This window comes from Tribolium madens, unplaced genomic scaffold (genome assembly GCF_015345945.1).
Source record: "Tribolium madens isolate multiple individuals breed KSU strain unplaced genomic scaffold, Tmad_KSU_1.1 Scaffold_2;HRSCAF=44;Tcas5.2_LGX, whole genome shotgun sequence".
Classification (NCBI taxonomy): Eukaryota; Metazoa; Arthropoda; class Insecta; order Coleoptera; family Tenebrionidae; genus Tribolium; species Tribolium madens.
Window position 1 is genome coordinate 7,647,229 of NW_025400995.1, and position 18,866 is coordinate 7,666,094.

The window sequence follows — 18,866 nt, forward strand, 5'->3', positions numbered from 1 at the left end:
AGATCAATTAATTTATGAACATATTTTGTTGTTGTAATCCATTGATATTCATTAATTACCGACTCAATTTATCAACAACTCGGCCCTTTGTGTTAAATGAAATTAATTTAATGAAGTTTCATCGTATTTCTGGTTCATACAAATCATTTAATCAATAGAAAAACCGTCTCAATGTCAAATGTCTTACTTTATTTCGGCAATTTGACATTTACCTCAATATATGTTTCATAATTCGTTCTCATTACCTACATCATAATTTGGGATTTTTTCACTGTCAATTTCGTATTGCACAAATGCTTGCAACACTTTTGTAGTGTTTGTCAAGGTCTCTCTTCTCGACAGCTTCGAAGTATTAAAATTTCGCACTTCGTCTCACAAGTGTCTGAATTTTTCCTTTCCAGTATTCATGTTGTGTCTGCTTTGCTTCTTTTTATGTGTATTTAAAACTTCATATTATTTTTAATCGCTTGGAATGTCTCCATGTGAATTTTCGCCATGTTCAACTCGATTGAATAAGATGCAAAAAGAAATAATAAAAATTCAATACGGAGCGGAATTCACGATTCCATATTTGTTTCCGGTGTCAGTTTTGATGGTCGATCGTGAGATAAAGTAATCGCTCGCAAGCATTTTAGATAGAATTTGCGTTTCAGCGGGATTTATAAGCAAGCCCTTAAAAGCTTTCGGAATTGTTTTATGGAAACGTTTTATTGCTTTAAAATATGCCGTTTTTAATATGTATATTTTTTTGTGTTGCAGGAGACGGTTCAGGACTGTTAAACGATGACGACACGATTATTTCGCGCGCATGGAGAATTCTGTGCAACACATCCCTGGGAAGTTATTGTAGCCACACTTACCCTTGCAGCATGCATGTTGACAGTGGATCAACAACATCCGGCACCACCCCCAAAACCCACCCTCAGATACTGTGCGGAGTGTCTGCAAGAGGTAGACGCAGCATTTTTTCCAACGAATTTAATCATTTTGTAGTTGCGATATCTGACCTCGCTTAAAACTCTAAACATTTTATCGATTTAATGCAGATGGAAATCACGATCTGTCTTTAATGAAATATCAACCCATACTCTAATGTACTTCTCCATTATTTTTCTACATCTTTTCACACATTTCTTCAATATGTTTCATATTAAACACATGTGCATCAGGGCCGAATAACCCAATCTTGCCTATAACCTAGGGGCAAGGTGAAGAAGCAAAAAAAAACAATAATTGTATTTTGTAATAAATTACATAAAATATTTTTTGGGTAAAAGTAAAAAAAATATTTCAAAAGAAATTTACTGGAGCAGTCGTTAATTAAAACTCGCAGAATCAGTGATATCATTATACGCCGACTACGAAAACTGAAAAGTATTCATATTAAATATTCTGTCTACGACTGGAGTTAATTTACAGCACACGTGCGTAAGGAAGCATTTACTAGAGGTGGTTGTTGGTGCGATTTGCTGGTATCGCTCGTATATATTACACGAGTTGTAACTCGTGGAATGTAACCTTTTCATTCGTTTCTTACAATTTTCTATAACAAATAATTCAAATTACAATAAGAAGACGTTAAAAAAATATACAACCTGTCGATTGTATTTACATATACTTACACTAGATCAATTTTTCTATACTTTAGTATCGTATAAATGTCGGGAAAAAATAAATTATGTAGTACCCAAACGAAAAGTTTTGAGAACCAGGAACCAGCAAATTTTTATTTTACTTCTTGAATTTTGTCGTTACCGTATTAAAAATTCTTTAGAAGTTCATTGAGGCACTTTTTACTTTTAGCTTTTGAGTCAGATTCTGTTAAAAACTTGTAATTCGGAGTCAAAAATGTTGATTTTAAAATATATTTTTATTATTCGATAATTTGTAATTTTCTCCATTCATATTTCTAAGTGCATAATGACAATTTATGGAATAATGTTAACGTAAATCTCCGAAGAATTTATATTGTTGTTAGCAATTATAAAGCGTTTCCTAGCTAAGACTTTTTCGTTCAATATCAATCAATTTTTTGAATGAATTAAAATATATATTTGAAAATTGTAAAATTTGTTTTTGTTTAAAATTAGAAAGAATTTAAAATTAATTTTGAACTTTTTACAGTTGTGTTCGTTATTATGGTGTGTAGGTCAGAATCTGACAGTTATATTAAAACCTTAGAATTATGTAGAATTATTAGTAATTTTGACATGAGCTTGATAGATTTTTTTTTTTTAATAAAACAAAAGTTTTGTTCAGCTAAAATTTATGGTAACATAATGAGAAATTTAACTAAAAAACAAAAATTTCAACGGCTGAGGACTTGTATGACGAGCAATTCTGGTGTAATATTTGCGGTTTTTATGTTGAATAATTCTAAGACACTCGTACATAAAATAAATTACGTTGATGCATAATTTTCTTCAAGGATTCATAAAAAATATTAATAAATGCAATCCTTAATAAACGAGAAACTATAATCAATGGAGAAAAGATCATAGTCATGACCTCAGATGTGAGTATATGGCGTATACTATTTTGTAATACGGGAAGTGTTTATCTGCACCCTGCAACAAGGTTGTAGATGTGCATTTTTCTACCAATCAGAATTATTACAACGTGTGCGGTAATTATTAAATAAGGTAAACCAGATTCAATTGCAGTAATACTGTGGCAATGAAATTGGAAAAGTAACCATTTGAATATATTGGTTTTATACAGAATGGCCCAAGTTCTGTCTGAAAAATTATCCATTGTATTTTCATTTGTTTGAATCCTCTCGTTTTTTTTTTTTTTTTTTTTTGATAAAACTATGCAAATTTAGTTTTTGTTGTGATTGAGGAATCAAGTTCTGTGGGTGTGTTAACATCAAGTCGTTAAATCCATCACGTCTATTCTAGAATTATTTTCTTTTATGCTATAAACTTACTTTCACTGCCAATGTCAACAAACGACGATCAACAACTTCTATTTACGTCTCGACATTTTATATTACTATCTCTGATGGAGAGTACTGTGCTAAATATTTTATAACTTTAACATCTGCATAACTAGTCGAAAGGGAAAGCTCCAATTTACATTTTTACACCAGAGATGAAGTAACTCTCTATTATTGTTTTTGACGCTCGTTATCATTGAATATTAAACAGAAACAACATCAACACAAATCGTAATACGTCCACAGTAATAATAATTTAGTGCCGGAGCTTTAAATGTAAAATAAGAAGATTTACATTCGTACATCTCTCAATACAATTGACCAAGATTCAAAAATCACAAATCTTATTGCTCCATAAGGCTGTGCCGCAACTGTTTGCACGATACGTTACGTTTATACAGGATGCGTCAGAACTCGTCACTGCGTGGCTCGTGGCACAAACTGCTCGCATCCCAATGAGAGTATTTGTAACACTTGTTTTTTAATGTACATACTATTTGAGTAACTTCTTAATTATAATTTGTAAATGCGTAAAGTGTATAAAAAACGAAACCAAAATGTTTTATTTATTTTATACATTTTAGTTAATTGCTTTGAAATAAATAAATTAATAAGAGTATTGTTTTAAAATTTTTAGTTAAAATATTCAACAAAAGTAAGTATATGTTATTGTTTCAAATGGGTTGTTTAGATTAAATCGAAATAATAAAAGTTTCTAATTAAATTTCTATTAATTGCACTGAATCACAAGAAAATTATCTCTGCTAGAAAGCACATAATGCACAAAAGTTGAAATTTTGTTTTGTTAATCAAGAAAGGAATAATAAAAAGCATGTTAAGCAGGTGTTTAATGTTTTTGTAACAATTGAAATATTAATTAGTGTTTAACCATAGTGATCATTATTATTAAATAATCATGATACTATTATTTATTAGCTAAATTTTAATTGTCCATTTTTCTAGGCTGAATATAACGCGGCTGACGTGATTGTGATGACATTAATACGTTGCCTGGCCGTCTTGTACTGTTATTATCAATTTTGTAATTTGGAAAAGTTAGGATCGAAATATATTTTGGGTGAGTATTTCCTTTCCATTACGAAACAAGTGATCGAATCAACCTCTTTAATATTGCAATGGCAAACGGTATCACCTCCTGTTTATTAAAGCATGACATTAGAATAAAATAACGGCGAAAGTGAAGTGAAAATGATTCAAGGTTAAAGAGTGTTAAGAGTCGTGGAGAAAGTATTGTTCGTCTCCGTTGTCGAAAAAACCGAAAATTTGAATGTGTGAGTCAGAAGTAATTTTGTTATTTTTAGGAATAGCCGGTTTATTCACCGTTTTTTCGAGTTTCGTTTTTACATCGACTGTCCTGAATCTATTGTGGATCGATGTATCAGATTTAAAGTCTGTATATTGTCGAAATGGAGGTTCGAATTCTAAAAATTATGTTTTAGGGATGCACTGTTTTTCTTTCTTCTCCTGATCGATTTATCGAAAGCGGCGATGTTGGCTCAGTCTGCTTTAAGCGCTTCGAACCAAGAAGAAGTTAAAAGCAACATTGCACGAGGTATGGCCGTTTTGGGACCAACAATTACTTTAGATACAATCGTGGAAACTCTAGTCATCGGCGTTGGAACCCTCTCAGGTAAGTTAATTTAATTTCCACCAACACATTGCGTGATTTCTGTGATTATTTTAGGTGTTCATCGCCTTGAAATGCTTTCATATTTCGCATGCCTTTCAGTTTTAGTTAATTATATAGTTTTTATGACATTTTATCCGGCCTGCTTATCATTAATATTAGAGGTAATTAATCCACTTTTACTTGAGCATAATGCGCAAGCGTAGTGCTTGACCCTACTCAACTTTATCATTTGCAGTTGTCGCGAACAACAAATATTTATGGTAATAAGCAGTCCTTAATCGCGCGGGCTTTAAAGGAGGAAGATCACAAATCAAACCCTGTGGTCCAAAGGGTGAAATTGATAATGTCAGCGGGGCTGATGTTAGTACATGCTCGCAGGTAAATGCAAATTTCTAAAACATGAATGAAGTTTCCGAAAGAATGGTTCTTTTTTAAGCCGCATTTAAATATTCAAAACGCCACTTAACCTTTTTTTTGCTATTTTTAAACTATTATGTTGTAAGATTTGTAAAAAGATTATCGATAGGTATAGTAGTAGCGGAAATATTTTTTTCAAGTCAGTTTACACACTGATGCAGTGGTGGTTTTAACAAGTTCGTATTCTAGTCGGTGGCCCTTTAAAGATGATGACGTGGAAAATATTAGACCTCTAGTCGTCGAGCAACACATGACTTTAAATCGCACGGAGGACACAACCTTACATGAATATATTATGAAGTAAGTAACGGTTCAAGTCAAAATTTAAAGAGCTCACACGTATCTTCCAGATGGGTTACTGTTAGTGCAGACCACATTGTTATTCTGATTCTTCTTCTGGCACTAGTGGTAAAATTTGTATTTTTTGAAAATAAGGAAGAGTTGGCGGAACAACTCCGAGCTCACATATCAACAGAAAGTGTTGATCCTGGAAAAAAAGACAATCGATTTAAAATGCCATTGATCAAAACCCAATCATTCTTCCTGAGTAACAATACTAAAGAAGGTAACATAACAAGTAACAAAGATTTTCTTTTCTTTTCTCACTCGGGTGTTACTCTAGAATCAGCATTCGAAGACAAAGAAGTACAAACAGACATTGGCCGCTTAGAGTCGGAATTTGAAAAACTATTAACGGGGAACAACGAGATGTCTATGAAAACATGCAGAAGCCTTGAAGAATGTTTGAAAATATACAACGATTCGAATTTGGGCGGAGCGGCATTGAGTGATGATGAAGTTATTTTACTCGTTAAAAACAAACAGATACCTGCCTATCAAATCGAAAAGGCTGTCGACGATCCTGAGCGAGGAGTGGGAATACGAAGAAAAATTTTGGCTCGTGAGGGAAATTTTTCCGAGGCTCTTACAGATCTACCTTTCAGGAATTACGATTACGCCAAAGTATGTATTCTGCATTTAAATGTTCATACAATATAACTGATTAATTTCTCTTAGGTAATGGGCGCGTGTTGTGAAAATGTTATTGGTTACATGCCGGTGCCGGTTGGTTACGCGGGGCCCTTGAATCTGGACGGTCGCCATGTCTATGTGCCCATGGCTACCACTGAGGGATGTTTGGTGGCAAGCACAAATAGGGGCTGTCGAGCACTGTTAGATTGCGGGGTGACTAGCAGGGTTGTCAGTGATGGCATGACTCGAGGGCCAGTCGTGCGGTTTCCTTCTATCACAAAAGCCAGGTACCACTTTTTTATGAAATTATAGAAAAAAAAATTGGGGTGTAGTAGTAGTCTTCCGTTTTTTCAATCATTGAGTAAAAATTATGAAAGATTTTCCTACAAAATATTTATCCACCTATCATCATCGACCACAAAGTTTATTTTTTATTTCTCCAACAATGAAATAATTATATTTTGATATTTTTGTTCCTGTAATTCAACAAAAAACATCGTGCGTGTGTAAGGACGTTAACCTTTGGTAATTCCTTGATCATTGTTTTAATTTTTAGTTTTAATTACGAACAATAATAATACACTACATTAGTTTATTATAATTCTCACATTTTTCTGAAATGATGCAAAAGTCAAATCATGGCACTGACAGAATGTCCGGAAAAACATTGAAAGATTCGTAGGGTTCAAAATAAGAAAAAAGTTTCCATGGACCTATGTCCATGTGTTTTTTCTCAAAAACGGTGCGTCGTACAAAAGTAACATAAGAGAAAGGTAGCCAATAAATGGCAATCTGCAAAAAAAAATTTCTTCCAAAGCAAAATTGTACGCCTTAATTAGGTAGGCCCGTGCCTACGCCCCTACAGAATTTTTGATATCACCAATAGATTCACCCCCAAAAAATTACTTCAGATGCAAACATTTGTAAATTTATGTCCACCAGTTACTGAGATCATAGAAGAAAAACGGCCTTTTGCCATTTTCAGTCGGTTTTACCTCCTTAAAACATTATTTCTAATGTCATTTTAAACTTCAAGACTAAATAATTTTTAGAAATGGTCCGATTCAAAATTTATTTTTTTATGAATTATCGACTGGCAATACAACATTTTTTGCTTAGAGGGTGCAGAATAATAATAGAAATGTTTGACATGGCAATATTGCACACAATGTGTCCGAAAAAATTTACATGTACAGAGAAAAAAACTTATTTTTTTATGGTGTGATTTAGTTTTTGATAGAAAGTAAACTATACTTACTTTTAGTACCTACTCCAGCCTGTAGTCAGTCATTCATTTGAAAAAAATTAATGACTTACACATTTTAGCATTGTTTTACATAACAATAATTATTCCATTTGACAAATGTGAAATTTTGTAATGACAGAATTCGTTTTTTACTATTAAAAACAAACTGACGAAGATTTATATTCATATTTATTCGAGAAGAGGAACAATTGATATGAACACCCTAATAAAATTTTAGGTTTTTTTTATAGAAAGGCAGCAATGGTTTTATGAAATTTCTTGCCTTTTTTTTTCAATTGCTAACTTTTGTTTATAACCACTGTTGAACCTGATATCATTCATGTACCGACTATTAGATGTGGACAGGATAATATCGCAATTTTCGCTTTTTTTCATTGGTAAATTACCGCATAATGTTATTCCCTTGTTGCACAATCATTTTTCAGGCGAGGCATGCAATTTTTATTCCTTAAAGAGATACAAACGCCGTGTTATTTTCTGTCACGTGACGATTACTCAAGACAAAATTAAACAATACTTTGCCAATGAAACTAAAAAATCACGGTTTTATAAGACATTTATTATTGAATAACAAGTAAACAAAAAATGATTTCCGATTTTCTTAAATAAATTGCATAGAAATTGAAGTTTAATTAGGTTTACAAAAGGTGATTGATCGGTCTTGTTGCAGCGAGGCTATGTCTTGGATGAAATGCTCACAGAACTTCGAGGCCATGAAACAACAATTCGACTCGAGTAGCAGATTTGCAAGACTGTCCAAATTATTAATCAAAATCGCAGGTCGCCACTTGTTTGTCCGATTCGAAGCAAAGACCGGAGATGCGATGGGAATGAACATGGTGTCAAAAGGAACAGAAATGTCGTTAAAATATGTCCAGAAACAGTTCCCTGAAATGGAAATTCTCAGTCTTAGTGGTAATTTCTGCACGGACAAGAAGCCAGCAGCTGTGAATTGGATCGAAGGTCGAGGGAAATCTGTCGTATGCGAGGCGATAATCCCGTCAGAGATTGTTAAAAAAGTATTAAAAACGAACACACCCGCCCTTGTCGACGTGAATAACTCGAAAAATATGATAGGGTCGGCTGTCGCAGGCAGTATAGGTGGTTTTAACGCTCATGCTGCGAATATTGTGACTGCCATATACATAGCGACTGGTCAAGATCCTGCGCAAAATATTGGTAGTAGTAATTGTATGACTTTGATGGAGCCGTGGGGGGAAACTGGGGAAGATTTGTATGTTTCTTGTACAATGCCATCTATAGAAATTGGGACAGTTGGGGGCGGTACTGTTCTCCCTGCACAGTCTTCCTGTTTAGACATGTTACGGGTTAAGGGATCACATCCAGACTGTCCTGGAGAAAACGCAAGTCAACTTGCACGGATTGTCTGTGGCACGGTTTTAGCCGGAGAACTGTCTCTGATGGCTGCACTCACAGCTGGTCATTTAGTCAGAAGTCACCTTAGACATAATAGATCCACAACCACAATACCTGAAGAATTTAGTCAGAATAGGTATCACATTCCCCCGTGTAAAGATATCTAATTTAAAGTGATGCTAGCTTAAGTGTACACACTTTTTCTTTGTACTTATTTTTAGTTATTTAATTGTTGTTTGTATGAACATAGATTTGCACGCCAGGATGCTCAGGTTGAGTGTATTTATTGATATTTGATTTTTCTGTCATCACCACTTACAAACTGATGTAATTATTGTAAATACATATTTTATAAGTGATATTTTTTATTAAAATCATTTACATTTTTTCAAAAGTTTCTACATATGAACACGTTAAACAATTACGACTATACGTATCTTCCTCCTCATTATATGTTTCAGGACCAAATTCATGAACATGAGCAGCGGCTGACGTCCTATCATATAAACTACTCCTCATAGACATTCTCAACTCCTTTAACTCCTTCTGATACCTTTTTGCTTTTAAAATAACCCGTTTATCCTCACGACGGAGACGTTCCTCCTCCATTGCTTCCTTGCTACCCCAAATTTCCAATGCCCGCTCTTCCACCTAATAAAAGTCAGATAAAATATAAGTTTTAGTAAACTAGTCAACAGCACATCAAAAATATATTGGTTTCTATAGCAACAAGCGTTGAAACTATTGAGTGCATTTTTTAAATTTTCAAAACCACGCTAAAAATTATAAACGAAATCCTCTTTCCTCTTCAAAAATGCGACTTTAATATTAATTTTTTATTACTTAGGGAAAGTAATTTTGTGTCTTATTAGTAAGACACGTTGGAATATGCATCTAGAATATTAAACAATAAATAAAATCTTAAAGACAATAAAAACGTGTATAAAACTCCTGTCAAATGTGGAGTTTTGGATAAACTTGGTAATAGCACATCAAAAATTTGTTGGTTTCTATCAAGGGTTTCTATAGTAACCAACGTTTGAAATCAATGAGTGTAGGCACAATATGAATCAAAATGTGCTGCATTTTCAAAATTTTGAAAATCACGCGGGCTAGAAAGTTATAAAAAAAATAGATTTTCTATCACCATGTAAAAGGTTGTTCTTTTTGTATACATTTCAAAATTAATAGCAGGTATACAAACCTGGAGCTGGAGGTACAGTTTCATGTCCCCCCATCGCACATGATGTGGGTTCTTTTTGGTGATATATTTTAGCGGAGGTTCCCGTTTGTCTAAATCTATGTCTTTCAACAAGTATGTTTTCAAGGCTTCTGTTTTTGTAATGAGTTTGTGCTCCTCTAAATCTCTAAAATGAAAATTACAAAATAACAAGTTGCTACAGGTATAACATCCATACTTGCAAGAATCACAACACTTATAATGAAAATTATCAAAAAGCCAAGATGTTGCAATTGGTTTTTTACATTTTATGCAATTAGGTCTATCTTCTTCCAAAACAGGGGGCTCAGCTGATGCCTCTGACTCCTAACAAAAAATTATAAACGTATTAGGTGATAATTTATTTGTCTTACAAGTTTTTCTTTTTCTAATTCTTCTTCTAATAAAAATCCACCTCCTGTGTCTTTATATCGAGTAGAGCCAATTTTTATTGTAGTTTTATCAATGGATATAGCAGTACTAAGCAAAAAATATAATCATTTCTTTGTGTGTTTAAATTTGTTTCAACTAACCTCTTTGCGTTTGGATGGGACACCAACTTAGCTTGCCTGATTGCCAATGCCTTTTGGCGGTTTCGTTCAATTCGACTTTGAGATAATTCTGACAAAGTTTCATCACTTTCAGACATTGTAGTTTATAAAAAATAATAATGTTTTATCCACTTCTAAAACCGCCAATTAAATAATGACATTCCCTGTTGCGCTTGCGCAAGACAAGAATTCTGGTAGCATTGCCAATCCTTAGACAACAAAAAATCCCCATATTGGCATATTTTTGATTGTTGACAAAATTTTATCTCAAGAATTTCTTATTGCCAAAAAGAAATGAGAGCATTTTGAGTATTTTTTGTATAATATTAAAAAAAACAACTTTTTTCCTTTTAATTCAAAGACAGGTAAAATGCAATAAAATAATACTTCCTTTAAACATAAAACAAAATCAATATTTATTACGTAAAAGAAATGTATAAAGCAAACAAAAATATCCAATCGTACTTTTTTTAATTCACCTGAAAAATTATTTATTGGCTACTTCTGCCTTATTTTCCTTGTCGTGTCTGAAAGAAAAAAGACAAAGTTTATAAGTTATATTTTATAATACCTAGTTATTACCCAATCACAGCCATTTTAGAACGTAACACTTGAAGCATCTCCGTTAACTGAATGTTTTTATTCGCAAGTTCTAGTATTTTCACCTCATATTTTCTCTTAAATTTATTGTCTGCCATTTCACTGGCCTTGTTGAACCTCCTAAAACAAAATAATTTGATTGAGAGACAAATCAAAAGTTTTAGGCTTACTCTTCTGTTACTTTCTGAATATCATTTTCTAGCCTTGTTCTTTTCTCAAGTTCCTTATCGTACATCACTTGTATTGATTCAATTTTTTTACAAAGCTGTTCCATTATCACATCATAATGACGCAAATTCTCCCTGAAAATTAACAAATTAGAAATTTTTTTACACCTAAGAAGGAAAAAAACAATTATTTACCTTAACTTCACGTTATCTTCTTTCATTGATTGAAGTTCGTTTTCAAGTTTTAAGTAGTTTTCTTTTAGTACGGAGAAATCGTTCAAAGCTGTATCAAATTTATTTTGAAGCTCTTTCGAGTCATTTGCATATTTGGTGTTTTCTTTTGATAAGTTTGCAATTTTCTTGTAGGCTTCGTCTAGTTTATTATCACCATTTTCAAGCTCTTTATATTCAGTCTCTAGTTTTATGGGCTGGGATATAATAATGTCTGGTCTTATTTTAATTAATTCCCTTTCTTTTTGAAGGAGCTCCAAGGTGAGTTTAGCAATTTTTTGGCGCAAATTATTGACTTCCAGTTTCATGACAGAATATTTTTGAAAACTAGGTAAGTGATGGTTTAATACTGATGGAGACTAAAATGTAATTTAAAATTTTAGTAGATATTTTAGTTACAACAAATTGCATTATGTTACCGATTCTAATAAATGTCGATAGAGTTCGTTATCCATATTTTTTGGCGATGCTAAAAATTTCTACAACGAAATTACAACTTCAAAATAACCTTACATTTATGTTATAATTTATTTTAAATTAAATCAAAAGACATTCACAGAATGAAACGAAAAACAAACCATTAAAACGAAACTATCGAAACACATGTACATAAAAAAAAACATAAATATTTAATACAAAACATGCCAAGCTCCCAAAATTATTTCCTACGTACCATTTTAAGGTCTACTATGCGGTTTTCTGTTAGAGTTAAATCTTGGGTATTTTCAAAATCGTTTTCTTGGCTAAGATTTTCTTTTGCATGAGAGGTGTTGAGATCTCCCGTCCCAGTAATAGTTAAAGCTGGAAATGTTAACTCCACTGCTTTAGCCTTAGGTTCATCCTGAGTAGCAGCAATTGCTGTCAACTTTCCAGTTTCAGGTTCTGAAAAATCGACCTGTGTTGCAACTTTTGTAGATGGTTTTCCAACCGCTTCAATCTTAGGTAAATCAGCAACATTTCCAGTTGATGCCGATTCTTCAGCTATCAGACTTTCAGTCTTGGGTATAATTTCTTCTGTTTCAGGTAAAGTAGCTGCATCAGATGGACTAACTGTTTGTTCTTCTGCAAGACAAGAAAAAGAGACCACTTCAAAACCTTCGTCATTTCAGAATTGTTTTCTTTACCTAAATTTGCAATAGTTAAAGTAGCAATAATTTTTATTAATTCTTCAATTTCAGGTTCTGAACAATTGACCTGTGTAGATGCTTCGTTGACTGTTTCAAATTCAGGTAAATTGGCAACATTTGCGGTTGAGGCAGTTGCCTCAGCTACCACACTCTCAGTAGAAATGGGATTGGGCATAATTTCTTCTGGTTCGGTTAAAGTAGTTGCTTGTTCTGCAAAAGGACCAAGACAATTGGTAGCAACTGAAAAAAGGCCATTTCAATATCGTCGTTATTTTCAGAATTGTTTTCTTTACCTAAATTTGCTTTGGTCTTCATCTCTTGAGGAGCAACAGTTTCTGTAAATTCTTCCGTTTTAGATTCTGGACAATGGACCTGTGTTCCAACATTTGTAGATGTTTCGTTGAATGTTTCAAATTGAGTTAAATCGGCAACATTTGAGGTTGAAGCAGTTGCTTCAGATACAACACTCGCAGTAGAAATCGTATTGGGTATCATTTTTTCTGATTCGGTTAAGGTAGTTGCTTGTTCTGTAAAAGGACCAAGATAATTGGTAGCAAATGAGGAAGAGGCCACTTCAATATCGTTGTTATTTTCAGGGTTGTTTTCTGTACCTAAATCTTTGGTCTTACTTCCCTCTTCTTGAGTATCAACAGTTTCTGTAAACTCTGTAGTTTCAGGTTCTGAAAAATCGGCCTGAGTTGAAACATTTGTAGATAATTCGCTGACCGTTTCAAATTCAGTTAATTCGGTAACATTTGCGGCCGATGCAGTTGCTTCCGCTACGATACTCTCAGTAGAAATCGTATGAAGCATAATTTCTTCTGGTTCGGTCAAAGCAGTTGTTTGTTCTGCAAAGCGACCAAGACAATTGGTGGCAACTGAAGAAGAGACCACTGAAATATCGTCGTTATTTTCAGGGTTATTTTTTTTACCTAAATTTGCTTTGGTCTCCATCTCCTGAGAAGCAACAGTTTCTGTAATTTCTTCGGTTCTAGAATCTGGACAATCAACCTGTGTTGCAACATTTGTAGATGCTTCGTTGACTGTTTCAAATTCAGTTAAATCGGAAACATTTGCGGTTGAAGCAGTTGCTTCAGCTACCACACTCTCAGTAGAAATCGGATTGGGCATAATTTCTTCTGGTTCGGTTAAAGTAGTTGCTTGTTCTGCAARRSGACCAAGACAATTGGTRGCAASTGAAGAAGAGACSACTGAAATATCGTCGTTATTTTCAGGGTTGTTTTTTTTTACCTAAATTTGCTTTGGTCTCCATCTCCTGAGAAGCAACAGTTTCTGTAAATTCTTCAGTTCCAGAATCTGGAGAATCAACCTGTGTTGCAACATTTGTAGATAATTCGCTGACCGTTTCAAATTCTGTTAATTCGGTAACATTTGCGGCCGATGCAGTTGCTTCCGCTACGATACTCTCAGTAGAAATCGTATGAAGCATAATTTCTTCTGGTTCGGTCAAAGCAGTTGTTTGTTCTGCAAAGCGACCAAGACAATTGGTGGCAACTGAAGAAGAGACCACTGAAATATCGTCGTTATTTTCAGGGTTATTTTTTTTACCTAAATTTGCTTTGGTTTCCATCTCCTGAGAAGCAACAGTTTCTGTAATTTCTTCGGTTCTAGAATCTGGACAATTAACCTGTGTTGTAACATTTGTAGATGCTTCGTTGACTGTTTCAAATTCAGTTAAATCGGCAACATTTGCGGTTGAAGATGTTGCTTCAGCTACTACACTCTCAGTGGAAATCGGATTGGGCATAGTTTCTTCTGGTTCGGTTATAGTAGTTGCTTGTTTTGCAAAAGGACCAAGACAATTGGTAGCAACTGAAGAAGAGGCCACTTCAATATCGTCGTTATTTTAAGAATTGTTTTCTTTACCTAAATTTGCTTTGGTCTCCATCTCTTGAAGAGCAACAGTTTCTTCTGTAAATTCTTCAGTTCTAGATTCTGGACAATCGATCTGTGTTGCAACATTTGTAGATAATTGGCTGACCGTTTCAAATTCAGTTAATTCCGCAACATTTGCGGTTGATGCAGTTGCTTCCGCTACTAGACTCTCAGAAGAAAACGCATTGCGTACCATTTCTTCTGTTTCAGTTAAAGTAGCTGTACTGGTAGCAAATGAAGGAGAGGCCATTTCAAAATCTTCATCCATTAGGGATACAGATTGCTGCAATGTTAAACAAATTAAGTATTTTTTTCTATTGGTTTTCAGTGTTGCTAAGAGCATTTTATGACACTCTTTTATAAAAAAAAAACAGCTTTGTAACAATGTTTTTGGCAACTTTTTATGCAATACTTTTGCCATCACTGATTGTTTAGGTACTGTTGTTTTTAAATGAGAAATTGTGAATCAACGTATTTCACCGAAATTAATAAAACTGACACAAAAACTTATTGATTATTACGTTTCTAGTTTCGTTTAATATTTGTTAAAGTAAATACGTCGTTACTAACATACTATTGAGTTGATTTTTATCGCACATACCTTTACACGTTGGTACTCCAATTAGAAAATAAGTCAAACCCTAAAATAACAAAAAAGTGAGAATAAATCACAAAAACAAAGACCACACTGCCAGAAACGTTGAAACAAACAGTTGAAACTTTGAAAATGTCGGAAGAAGCCGAAGTTAGCGGAAATTACCGAATTGTACAAACTTTTTGTTCAAGAAACCTAACTTTTAAAATTTAGAGTAGACCAATCAAATTGTAAACATGTCTTCCTTAGTATTCACCATCAAAATAAAACATATTTAGGATTTGAATGGTCTGCTGTATAATTAGACACCTAACCCATTAATAATAATCTCGCTGTAAAAGTTGACAGAGAAAATAACCTGTGAAAAGCTTTGTGATTTTGTAAAATAAACAAACTGATAAAAATTGCAAACATACAAAATACCTCTATAGTAGAAGAAACCACAAATCGTTTATAAATAAGTTTAAGAAGAATTAAGTTTAGGTGAATTATGTATTACACCTGCGATTAGTCACTCAGGGTGTGTTCATTTGCATTTTTGCCTAGTTTAACCTTAGGAAAAGCATTTCTAATTCTTGATTTGTTTATTGATCGGTTAAAAAATTGCATAGTATTTCAGGTCGTATAATATGCTGATTAATGAAGATATAACTGACAGGTAAACAATATATAATTTGAGTTGTTTCATAACCGGAATTTCAGTTTTTTGAACAACAAACACGCAGAATGATCAAATTTTGTCTCATATTGCTTCTAAGTGCAGTTTTAAGCGCCGATGATAGGTTTAAAGGCTGTTACAAAACAGTTTTTTCAACACAAACCTACAACATATCCTGGACAACAACCGAGCAATGTATAGAAGAATGCAGGATAAAATACTACAGGTACTCACAATTCTAACTTTTTCAACTTTAATTAAAACTTATTTAGGTACTCCATGATCCAAAGTACGAAATTATGTTATTGTGGCAATTATTTGGGAGAAGAAGTCAACAATACGGTGTTTTGCAACCAAATATGTGACAGTTTTTGTGATAATGTAACCGATGTCTATGCAACAGGAAACTTAGGTAATTTATAATTAGTAAAAAAATACATGTTAAATTCTTGGTTGCAGCACCAGGGCCCCCAGAAGACGTCAAGTTAACAAACGTGACAGACACAAGTGCCCACATTTCTTGGAAGCCCCCAAAATCTTACACTAAAATAAATGGTTACTCAATCAAAGCTACAGTTATCCGCACTTATGCAAACTACATACCAAATAGCCCAGAATGGACATATTTGAACGACACGTTTAGCACAAAAATTATTCTTTTACCAGCCACCAAGTATAACATAACTTTATGTGCGCAATCACCTGAGGGAAGTGGGGCTTTATTTTCGCAAATAATTGAGACTGAACTTAAAGGTAAACATTTTGTGAAAATTCTCTATGTTGGAGGTTTGTTTCAGAACCAGAAAATCCACCCGAAAGTCCTAAAATTATCAAACGAGATGGAGAAAAAATGGAAATAGAATTATCACCCACGTCAAATAGTAACGGACCTATAACATCTTATCTAGTCATTGTGTTTAATGAAGACAGCCAACAAATATTCCAAGAAGACATATTAAAAAGCTATGATGAAGCTAGAAGAGAAGGGTTAAACTACTACATCACAGCACAGTTAAAACCAGAGGTTGGTTTTTATAATCTGAAATATCACATTAAGTACTTTTTTTAGAACATCCAAAAGAAATTTATTGTGGGGGATAAAAACAATTATGGGGGATATTATAACGCCCCTTTACAGAAAGATATCACCTACAGTATTATAGCAGGACTTGTTAGTACTCTAAATGGCAAAACTAAAAGAGCTTTCAGTAGCTTAAAACACTCTATTAAAGCCCGTGAAGAAGTTATTGAAGTCAGTGGTGACTCCCCTGCTGTTATTATTGGATTATCTGTAGCTATAGGTTTATTGAGTTTTATGTTTATTGCTGGTATCATCGGGTTTATTATATTGAAAAGTCGAGTCACCAATAGAAGGCACCGGTTATCTGAAAATCAGGAATTAACCCTTCAAGGGCCAATGATCGAAGTTGTACGTATTTCCAAATGTTTGAAACAAAATTTCATTTATTTGTAGGAAAATAACGGTTACATACCTGAAGAAGAGCACACGAAAGTGAGCTACTACAGAGATTTGAAACAAAAAGTTAGAACAATTCCCTACAATCAACTAAAAGTCGAACCTAGTAATTTACTAGGAATAGGACGTTTTGGGAGAGTTAACAGTGGGTCCATTTATGAAAACAGCACTTTAATACCTGTGGCGGTGTATAGTGTTCAAGACAAGAAGTTGTCTGTCGATGATAAAAAGAATATGCTTCGTGACTTGGACGTTTTAATTAAAACGAGAAAACATGACAATATTATTGCATTAGTGGGCACTTGTGAGACATCTCAGATGGTGTTTGTTGTCCTAGAATATGTCTCAATGAATCTCAAGGATTTACTATTGGGTAGTAGAGACTCACTACCTGGAAAATTTAGTAATATGACTGAAAATCAAGCTTTAGATATTGCTCTCAATATAGTAAAAGGGATGTCACATCTAGCATCTAATAAGGTTTATTATTAAGCGTTACGAATTATTTTTCTTATTTGTGATTTTAGATTATTCATAAGCAGCTCTGTGCCCGAAATATCATGGTAGCTAATGGGTTCATCCCTAAAATAAGCGGATATGGACTGTCTCAATTTTATAGTCATAATAATTTGCCTGACTACACTCGTTGGACAGCGATGGAAGTATTCAAAGGACAGTCACATAATTTAAAAAGTGATGTTTGGTCCTTTGGATGCTTGTTATGGGAGATTTGCGTTTTAGGTATATGTTGACAATTTTATTCATAGTTTAATTGGTTATGGTTTTAGGGGGGACCCCTTATGGCAACTTTTCAAATAATGAAATTCCCGAAAGAATTATTAAAGGTTTACGTCTGCCACAATTGCAATATTTCAGCGATGAACTGTATCAGTTTATGTTGAGCTGTTGGCAGATCGATATGGATGAAAGGCCTGATTTTAATGTCTTGCTTGAATCTCTTCAAACGTTTCAAGAAAATTCACTCATTCCGTGTTTAAGTTTCAATTTGTATCCAAACTTTCAGTATGAACAATTTTATCCCGATATGGAAATTGCTGTGAGACCAGTGTTCTAATCTGTCTTCGAAATATTTTTAGTTTTTGGTAAATAGTGGAACCCAATTACTTATTATATTTACATAAATTCATCACAAATTTATAAAATTGTCACTTGCATAGTCTTACATTCATGCAAATATTCTCTGTTGTAATGTTTAAATTTCTACAAATTGTTTCATTAAATGACATTGTTTTTTTCTGGTATCAAATAAGTTGATACTTCCATTGATATCCATATGTAGTTCTTTTATTGATACCATCTTGGCACACTAAGGTGGAAAATAGGTTTCAGTATTTTGTACTTAATTGTTACTTTTATGTGAGTATTTAAATTATACATACATTCCATTTTGTCTTCTTAATAAGTTATACGATATTGTATTTTTACATGACATCCCGTATTTTTATAATAATAAATTTTTTTACTCCTGATTTGTAATATACGAGTTTTATTATAAAACTGTAAGCCCGTCTTCCGATTGGTAAGTTCTTATAGGTCACAATTAGCCTGCGAGAGATCTCTGTTTAAATTACTATTTTGTAACTTTAAAAGTTGAAAACGAAACTAAGCACTAGAAATTTTTTGTTTGTACTCACAAAGATGTCAATATTTGTCATACTGAACCAACCGTGGCCTGTTCGATGTCTCCAGTTGACTTTTTCGT

At 33.5% G+C, this 18,866-nt stretch overlaps 4 protein-coding genes across 14 annotated transcripts in view; 2 read left to right on the plus strand and 2 right to left on the minus strand.

Annotated features, from left to right (window-relative positions):
* Positions 1–9,009, plus strand: part of LOC123006263 (3-hydroxy-3-methylglutaryl-coenzyme A reductase-like) — a 29,081-nt gene extending 20,072 nt beyond the window's left edge. For 3 of the 4 annotated variants that reach the window (XM_044400615.1, XM_044400616.1, XM_044400617.1), the window contains exons 2-11: positions 760–951; positions 3,902–4,016; positions 4,261–4,348; positions 4,399–4,589; positions 4,644–4,750; positions 4,825–4,967; positions 5,196–5,306; positions 5,357–5,969; positions 6,024–6,265; positions 7,916–9,009. In XM_044400615.1, coding sequence (XP_044256550.1) covers positions 784–951; positions 3,902–4,016; positions 4,261–4,348; positions 4,399–4,589; positions 4,644–4,750; positions 4,825–4,967; positions 5,196–5,306; positions 5,357–5,969; positions 6,024–6,265; positions 7,916–8,789 — 2,652 coding nt within the window. In that variant the 5' untranslated portion in view covers positions 760–783 and the 3' untranslated portion in view covers positions 8,790–9,009. The remainder of the gene's footprint in view (positions 1–759; positions 952–3,901; positions 4,017–4,260; positions 4,349–4,398; positions 4,590–4,643; positions 4,751–4,824; positions 4,968–5,195; positions 5,307–5,356; positions 5,970–6,023; positions 6,266–7,915) is intronic. The other variant, XM_044400618.1, reaches the window with a different exon arrangement.
* LOC123006264 (DNA repair protein complementing XP-A cells homolog) lies at positions 8,970–10,554 on the minus strand. Its single transcript, XM_044400619.1, has 5 exons — positions 10,375–10,554; positions 10,216–10,321; positions 10,041–10,168; positions 9,827–9,989; positions 8,970–9,273 (listed from the first exon to the last, which is right to left on the minus strand). The coding sequence occupies exons 1-5, from the start codon at positions 10,488–10,490 to the stop codon at positions 9,001–9,003; spliced, it is 786 nt and encodes a 261-aa protein (XP_044256554.1). The 5' UTR covers positions 10,491–10,554; the 3' UTR covers positions 8,970–9,000.
* A 229-nt stretch (positions 10,555–10,783) lies between these two features.
* Positions 10,784–15,126, minus strand: LOC123006298 (mucin-17-like). Of its 8 annotated transcripts, XM_044400689.1 has the most exons (14): positions 15,015–15,126; positions 14,405–14,696; positions 14,087–14,350; positions 13,769–14,047; positions 13,450–13,683; positions 13,129–13,395; positions 12,811–13,044; positions 12,515–12,757; positions 12,064–12,452; positions 11,810–11,869; positions 11,355–11,749; positions 11,163–11,294; positions 10,975–11,112; positions 10,784–10,919 (listed from the first exon to the last, which is right to left on the minus strand). In XM_044400689.1, the coding sequence occupies exons 2-14, from the start codon at positions 14,679–14,681 to the stop codon at positions 10,880–10,882; spliced, it is 2,952 nt and encodes a 983-aa protein (XP_044256624.1). In that variant the 5' UTR covers positions 14,682–14,696; positions 15,015–15,126; the 3' UTR covers positions 10,784–10,879. The 8 variants fall into 8 exon arrangements, with proteins under 8 accessions (XP_044256624.1, XP_044256623.1, XP_044256621.1 ...); XM_044400688.1 differs by having other exon boundaries at positions 12,811–13,395; positions 13,769–14,002; XM_044400686.1 differs by having other exon boundaries at positions 12,811–13,395; positions 13,769–14,032.
* A 228-nt stretch (positions 15,127–15,354) lies between these two features.
* LOC123006307 (putative tyrosine-protein kinase Wsck) lies at positions 15,355–18,633 on the plus strand. Its single transcript, XM_044400706.1, has 10 exons — positions 15,355–15,528; positions 15,628–15,666; positions 15,711–15,892; positions 15,939–16,078; positions 16,126–16,419; positions 16,464–16,690; positions 16,736–17,095; positions 17,141–17,623; positions 17,671–17,884; positions 17,932–18,633. The coding sequence occupies exons 3-10, from the start codon at positions 15,735–15,737 to the stop codon at positions 18,216–18,218; spliced, it is 2,163 nt and encodes a 720-aa protein (XP_044256641.1). The 5' UTR covers positions 15,355–15,528; positions 15,628–15,666; positions 15,711–15,734; the 3' UTR covers positions 18,219–18,633.
* The last annotated feature ends 233 nt before the right edge of the window (positions 18,634–18,866 follow it).

What these genes read in the sequence shown, in the direction of transcription:
- LOC123006264 (XM_044400619.1), bottom strand. Translation starts at nt 10,490, where the DNA reads ATGTCTGAAAGTGATGAAACTTTGTCAGAATTATCTCAAAGTCGAATT. An exon ending in TCCCATCCAAACGCAAAGAG is followed by an intron (nt 10,322 to 10,374) that starts GTTAGTTGAAAC and finishes TTTTTTGCTTAG; the next exon opens with TACTGCTATATCCATTGATA. An exon ending in AACTGTACCTCCAGCTCCAG is followed by an intron (nt 9,274 to 9,826) that starts GTTTGTATACCT and finishes GACTTTTATTAG; the next exon opens with GTGGAAGAGCGGGCATTGGA.
- LOC123006307 (XM_044400706.1), top strand. Translation starts at nt 15,735, where the DNA reads ATGATCAAATTTTGTCTCATATTGCTTCTAAGTGCAGTTTTAAGCGCC. An exon ending in CACATCTAGCATCTAATAAG is followed by an intron (nt 17,624 to 17,670) that starts GTTTATTATTAA and finishes TTGTGATTTTAG; the next exon opens with ATTATTCATAAGCAGCTCTG. An exon ending in ATGGGAGATTTGCGTTTTAG is followed by an intron (nt 17,885 to 17,931) that starts GTATATGTTGAC and finishes TTATGGTTTTAG; the next exon opens with GGGGGACCCCTTATGGCAAC.
- LOC123006298 (XM_044400685.1), bottom strand. Translation starts at nt 14,681, where the DNA reads ATGGATGAAGATTTTGAAATGGCCTCTCCTTCATTTGCTACCAGTACA. An exon ending in GCATAGTAGACCTTAAAATG is followed by an intron (nt 11,870 to 12,063) that starts GTACGTAGGAAA and finishes ATTTCGTTGTAG; the next exon opens with AAATTTTTAGCATCGCCAAA. An exon ending in ATCGACATTTATTAGAATCG is followed by an intron (nt 11,750 to 11,809) that starts GTAACATAATGC and finishes ATTACATTTTAG; the next exon opens with TCTCCATCAGTATTAAACCA.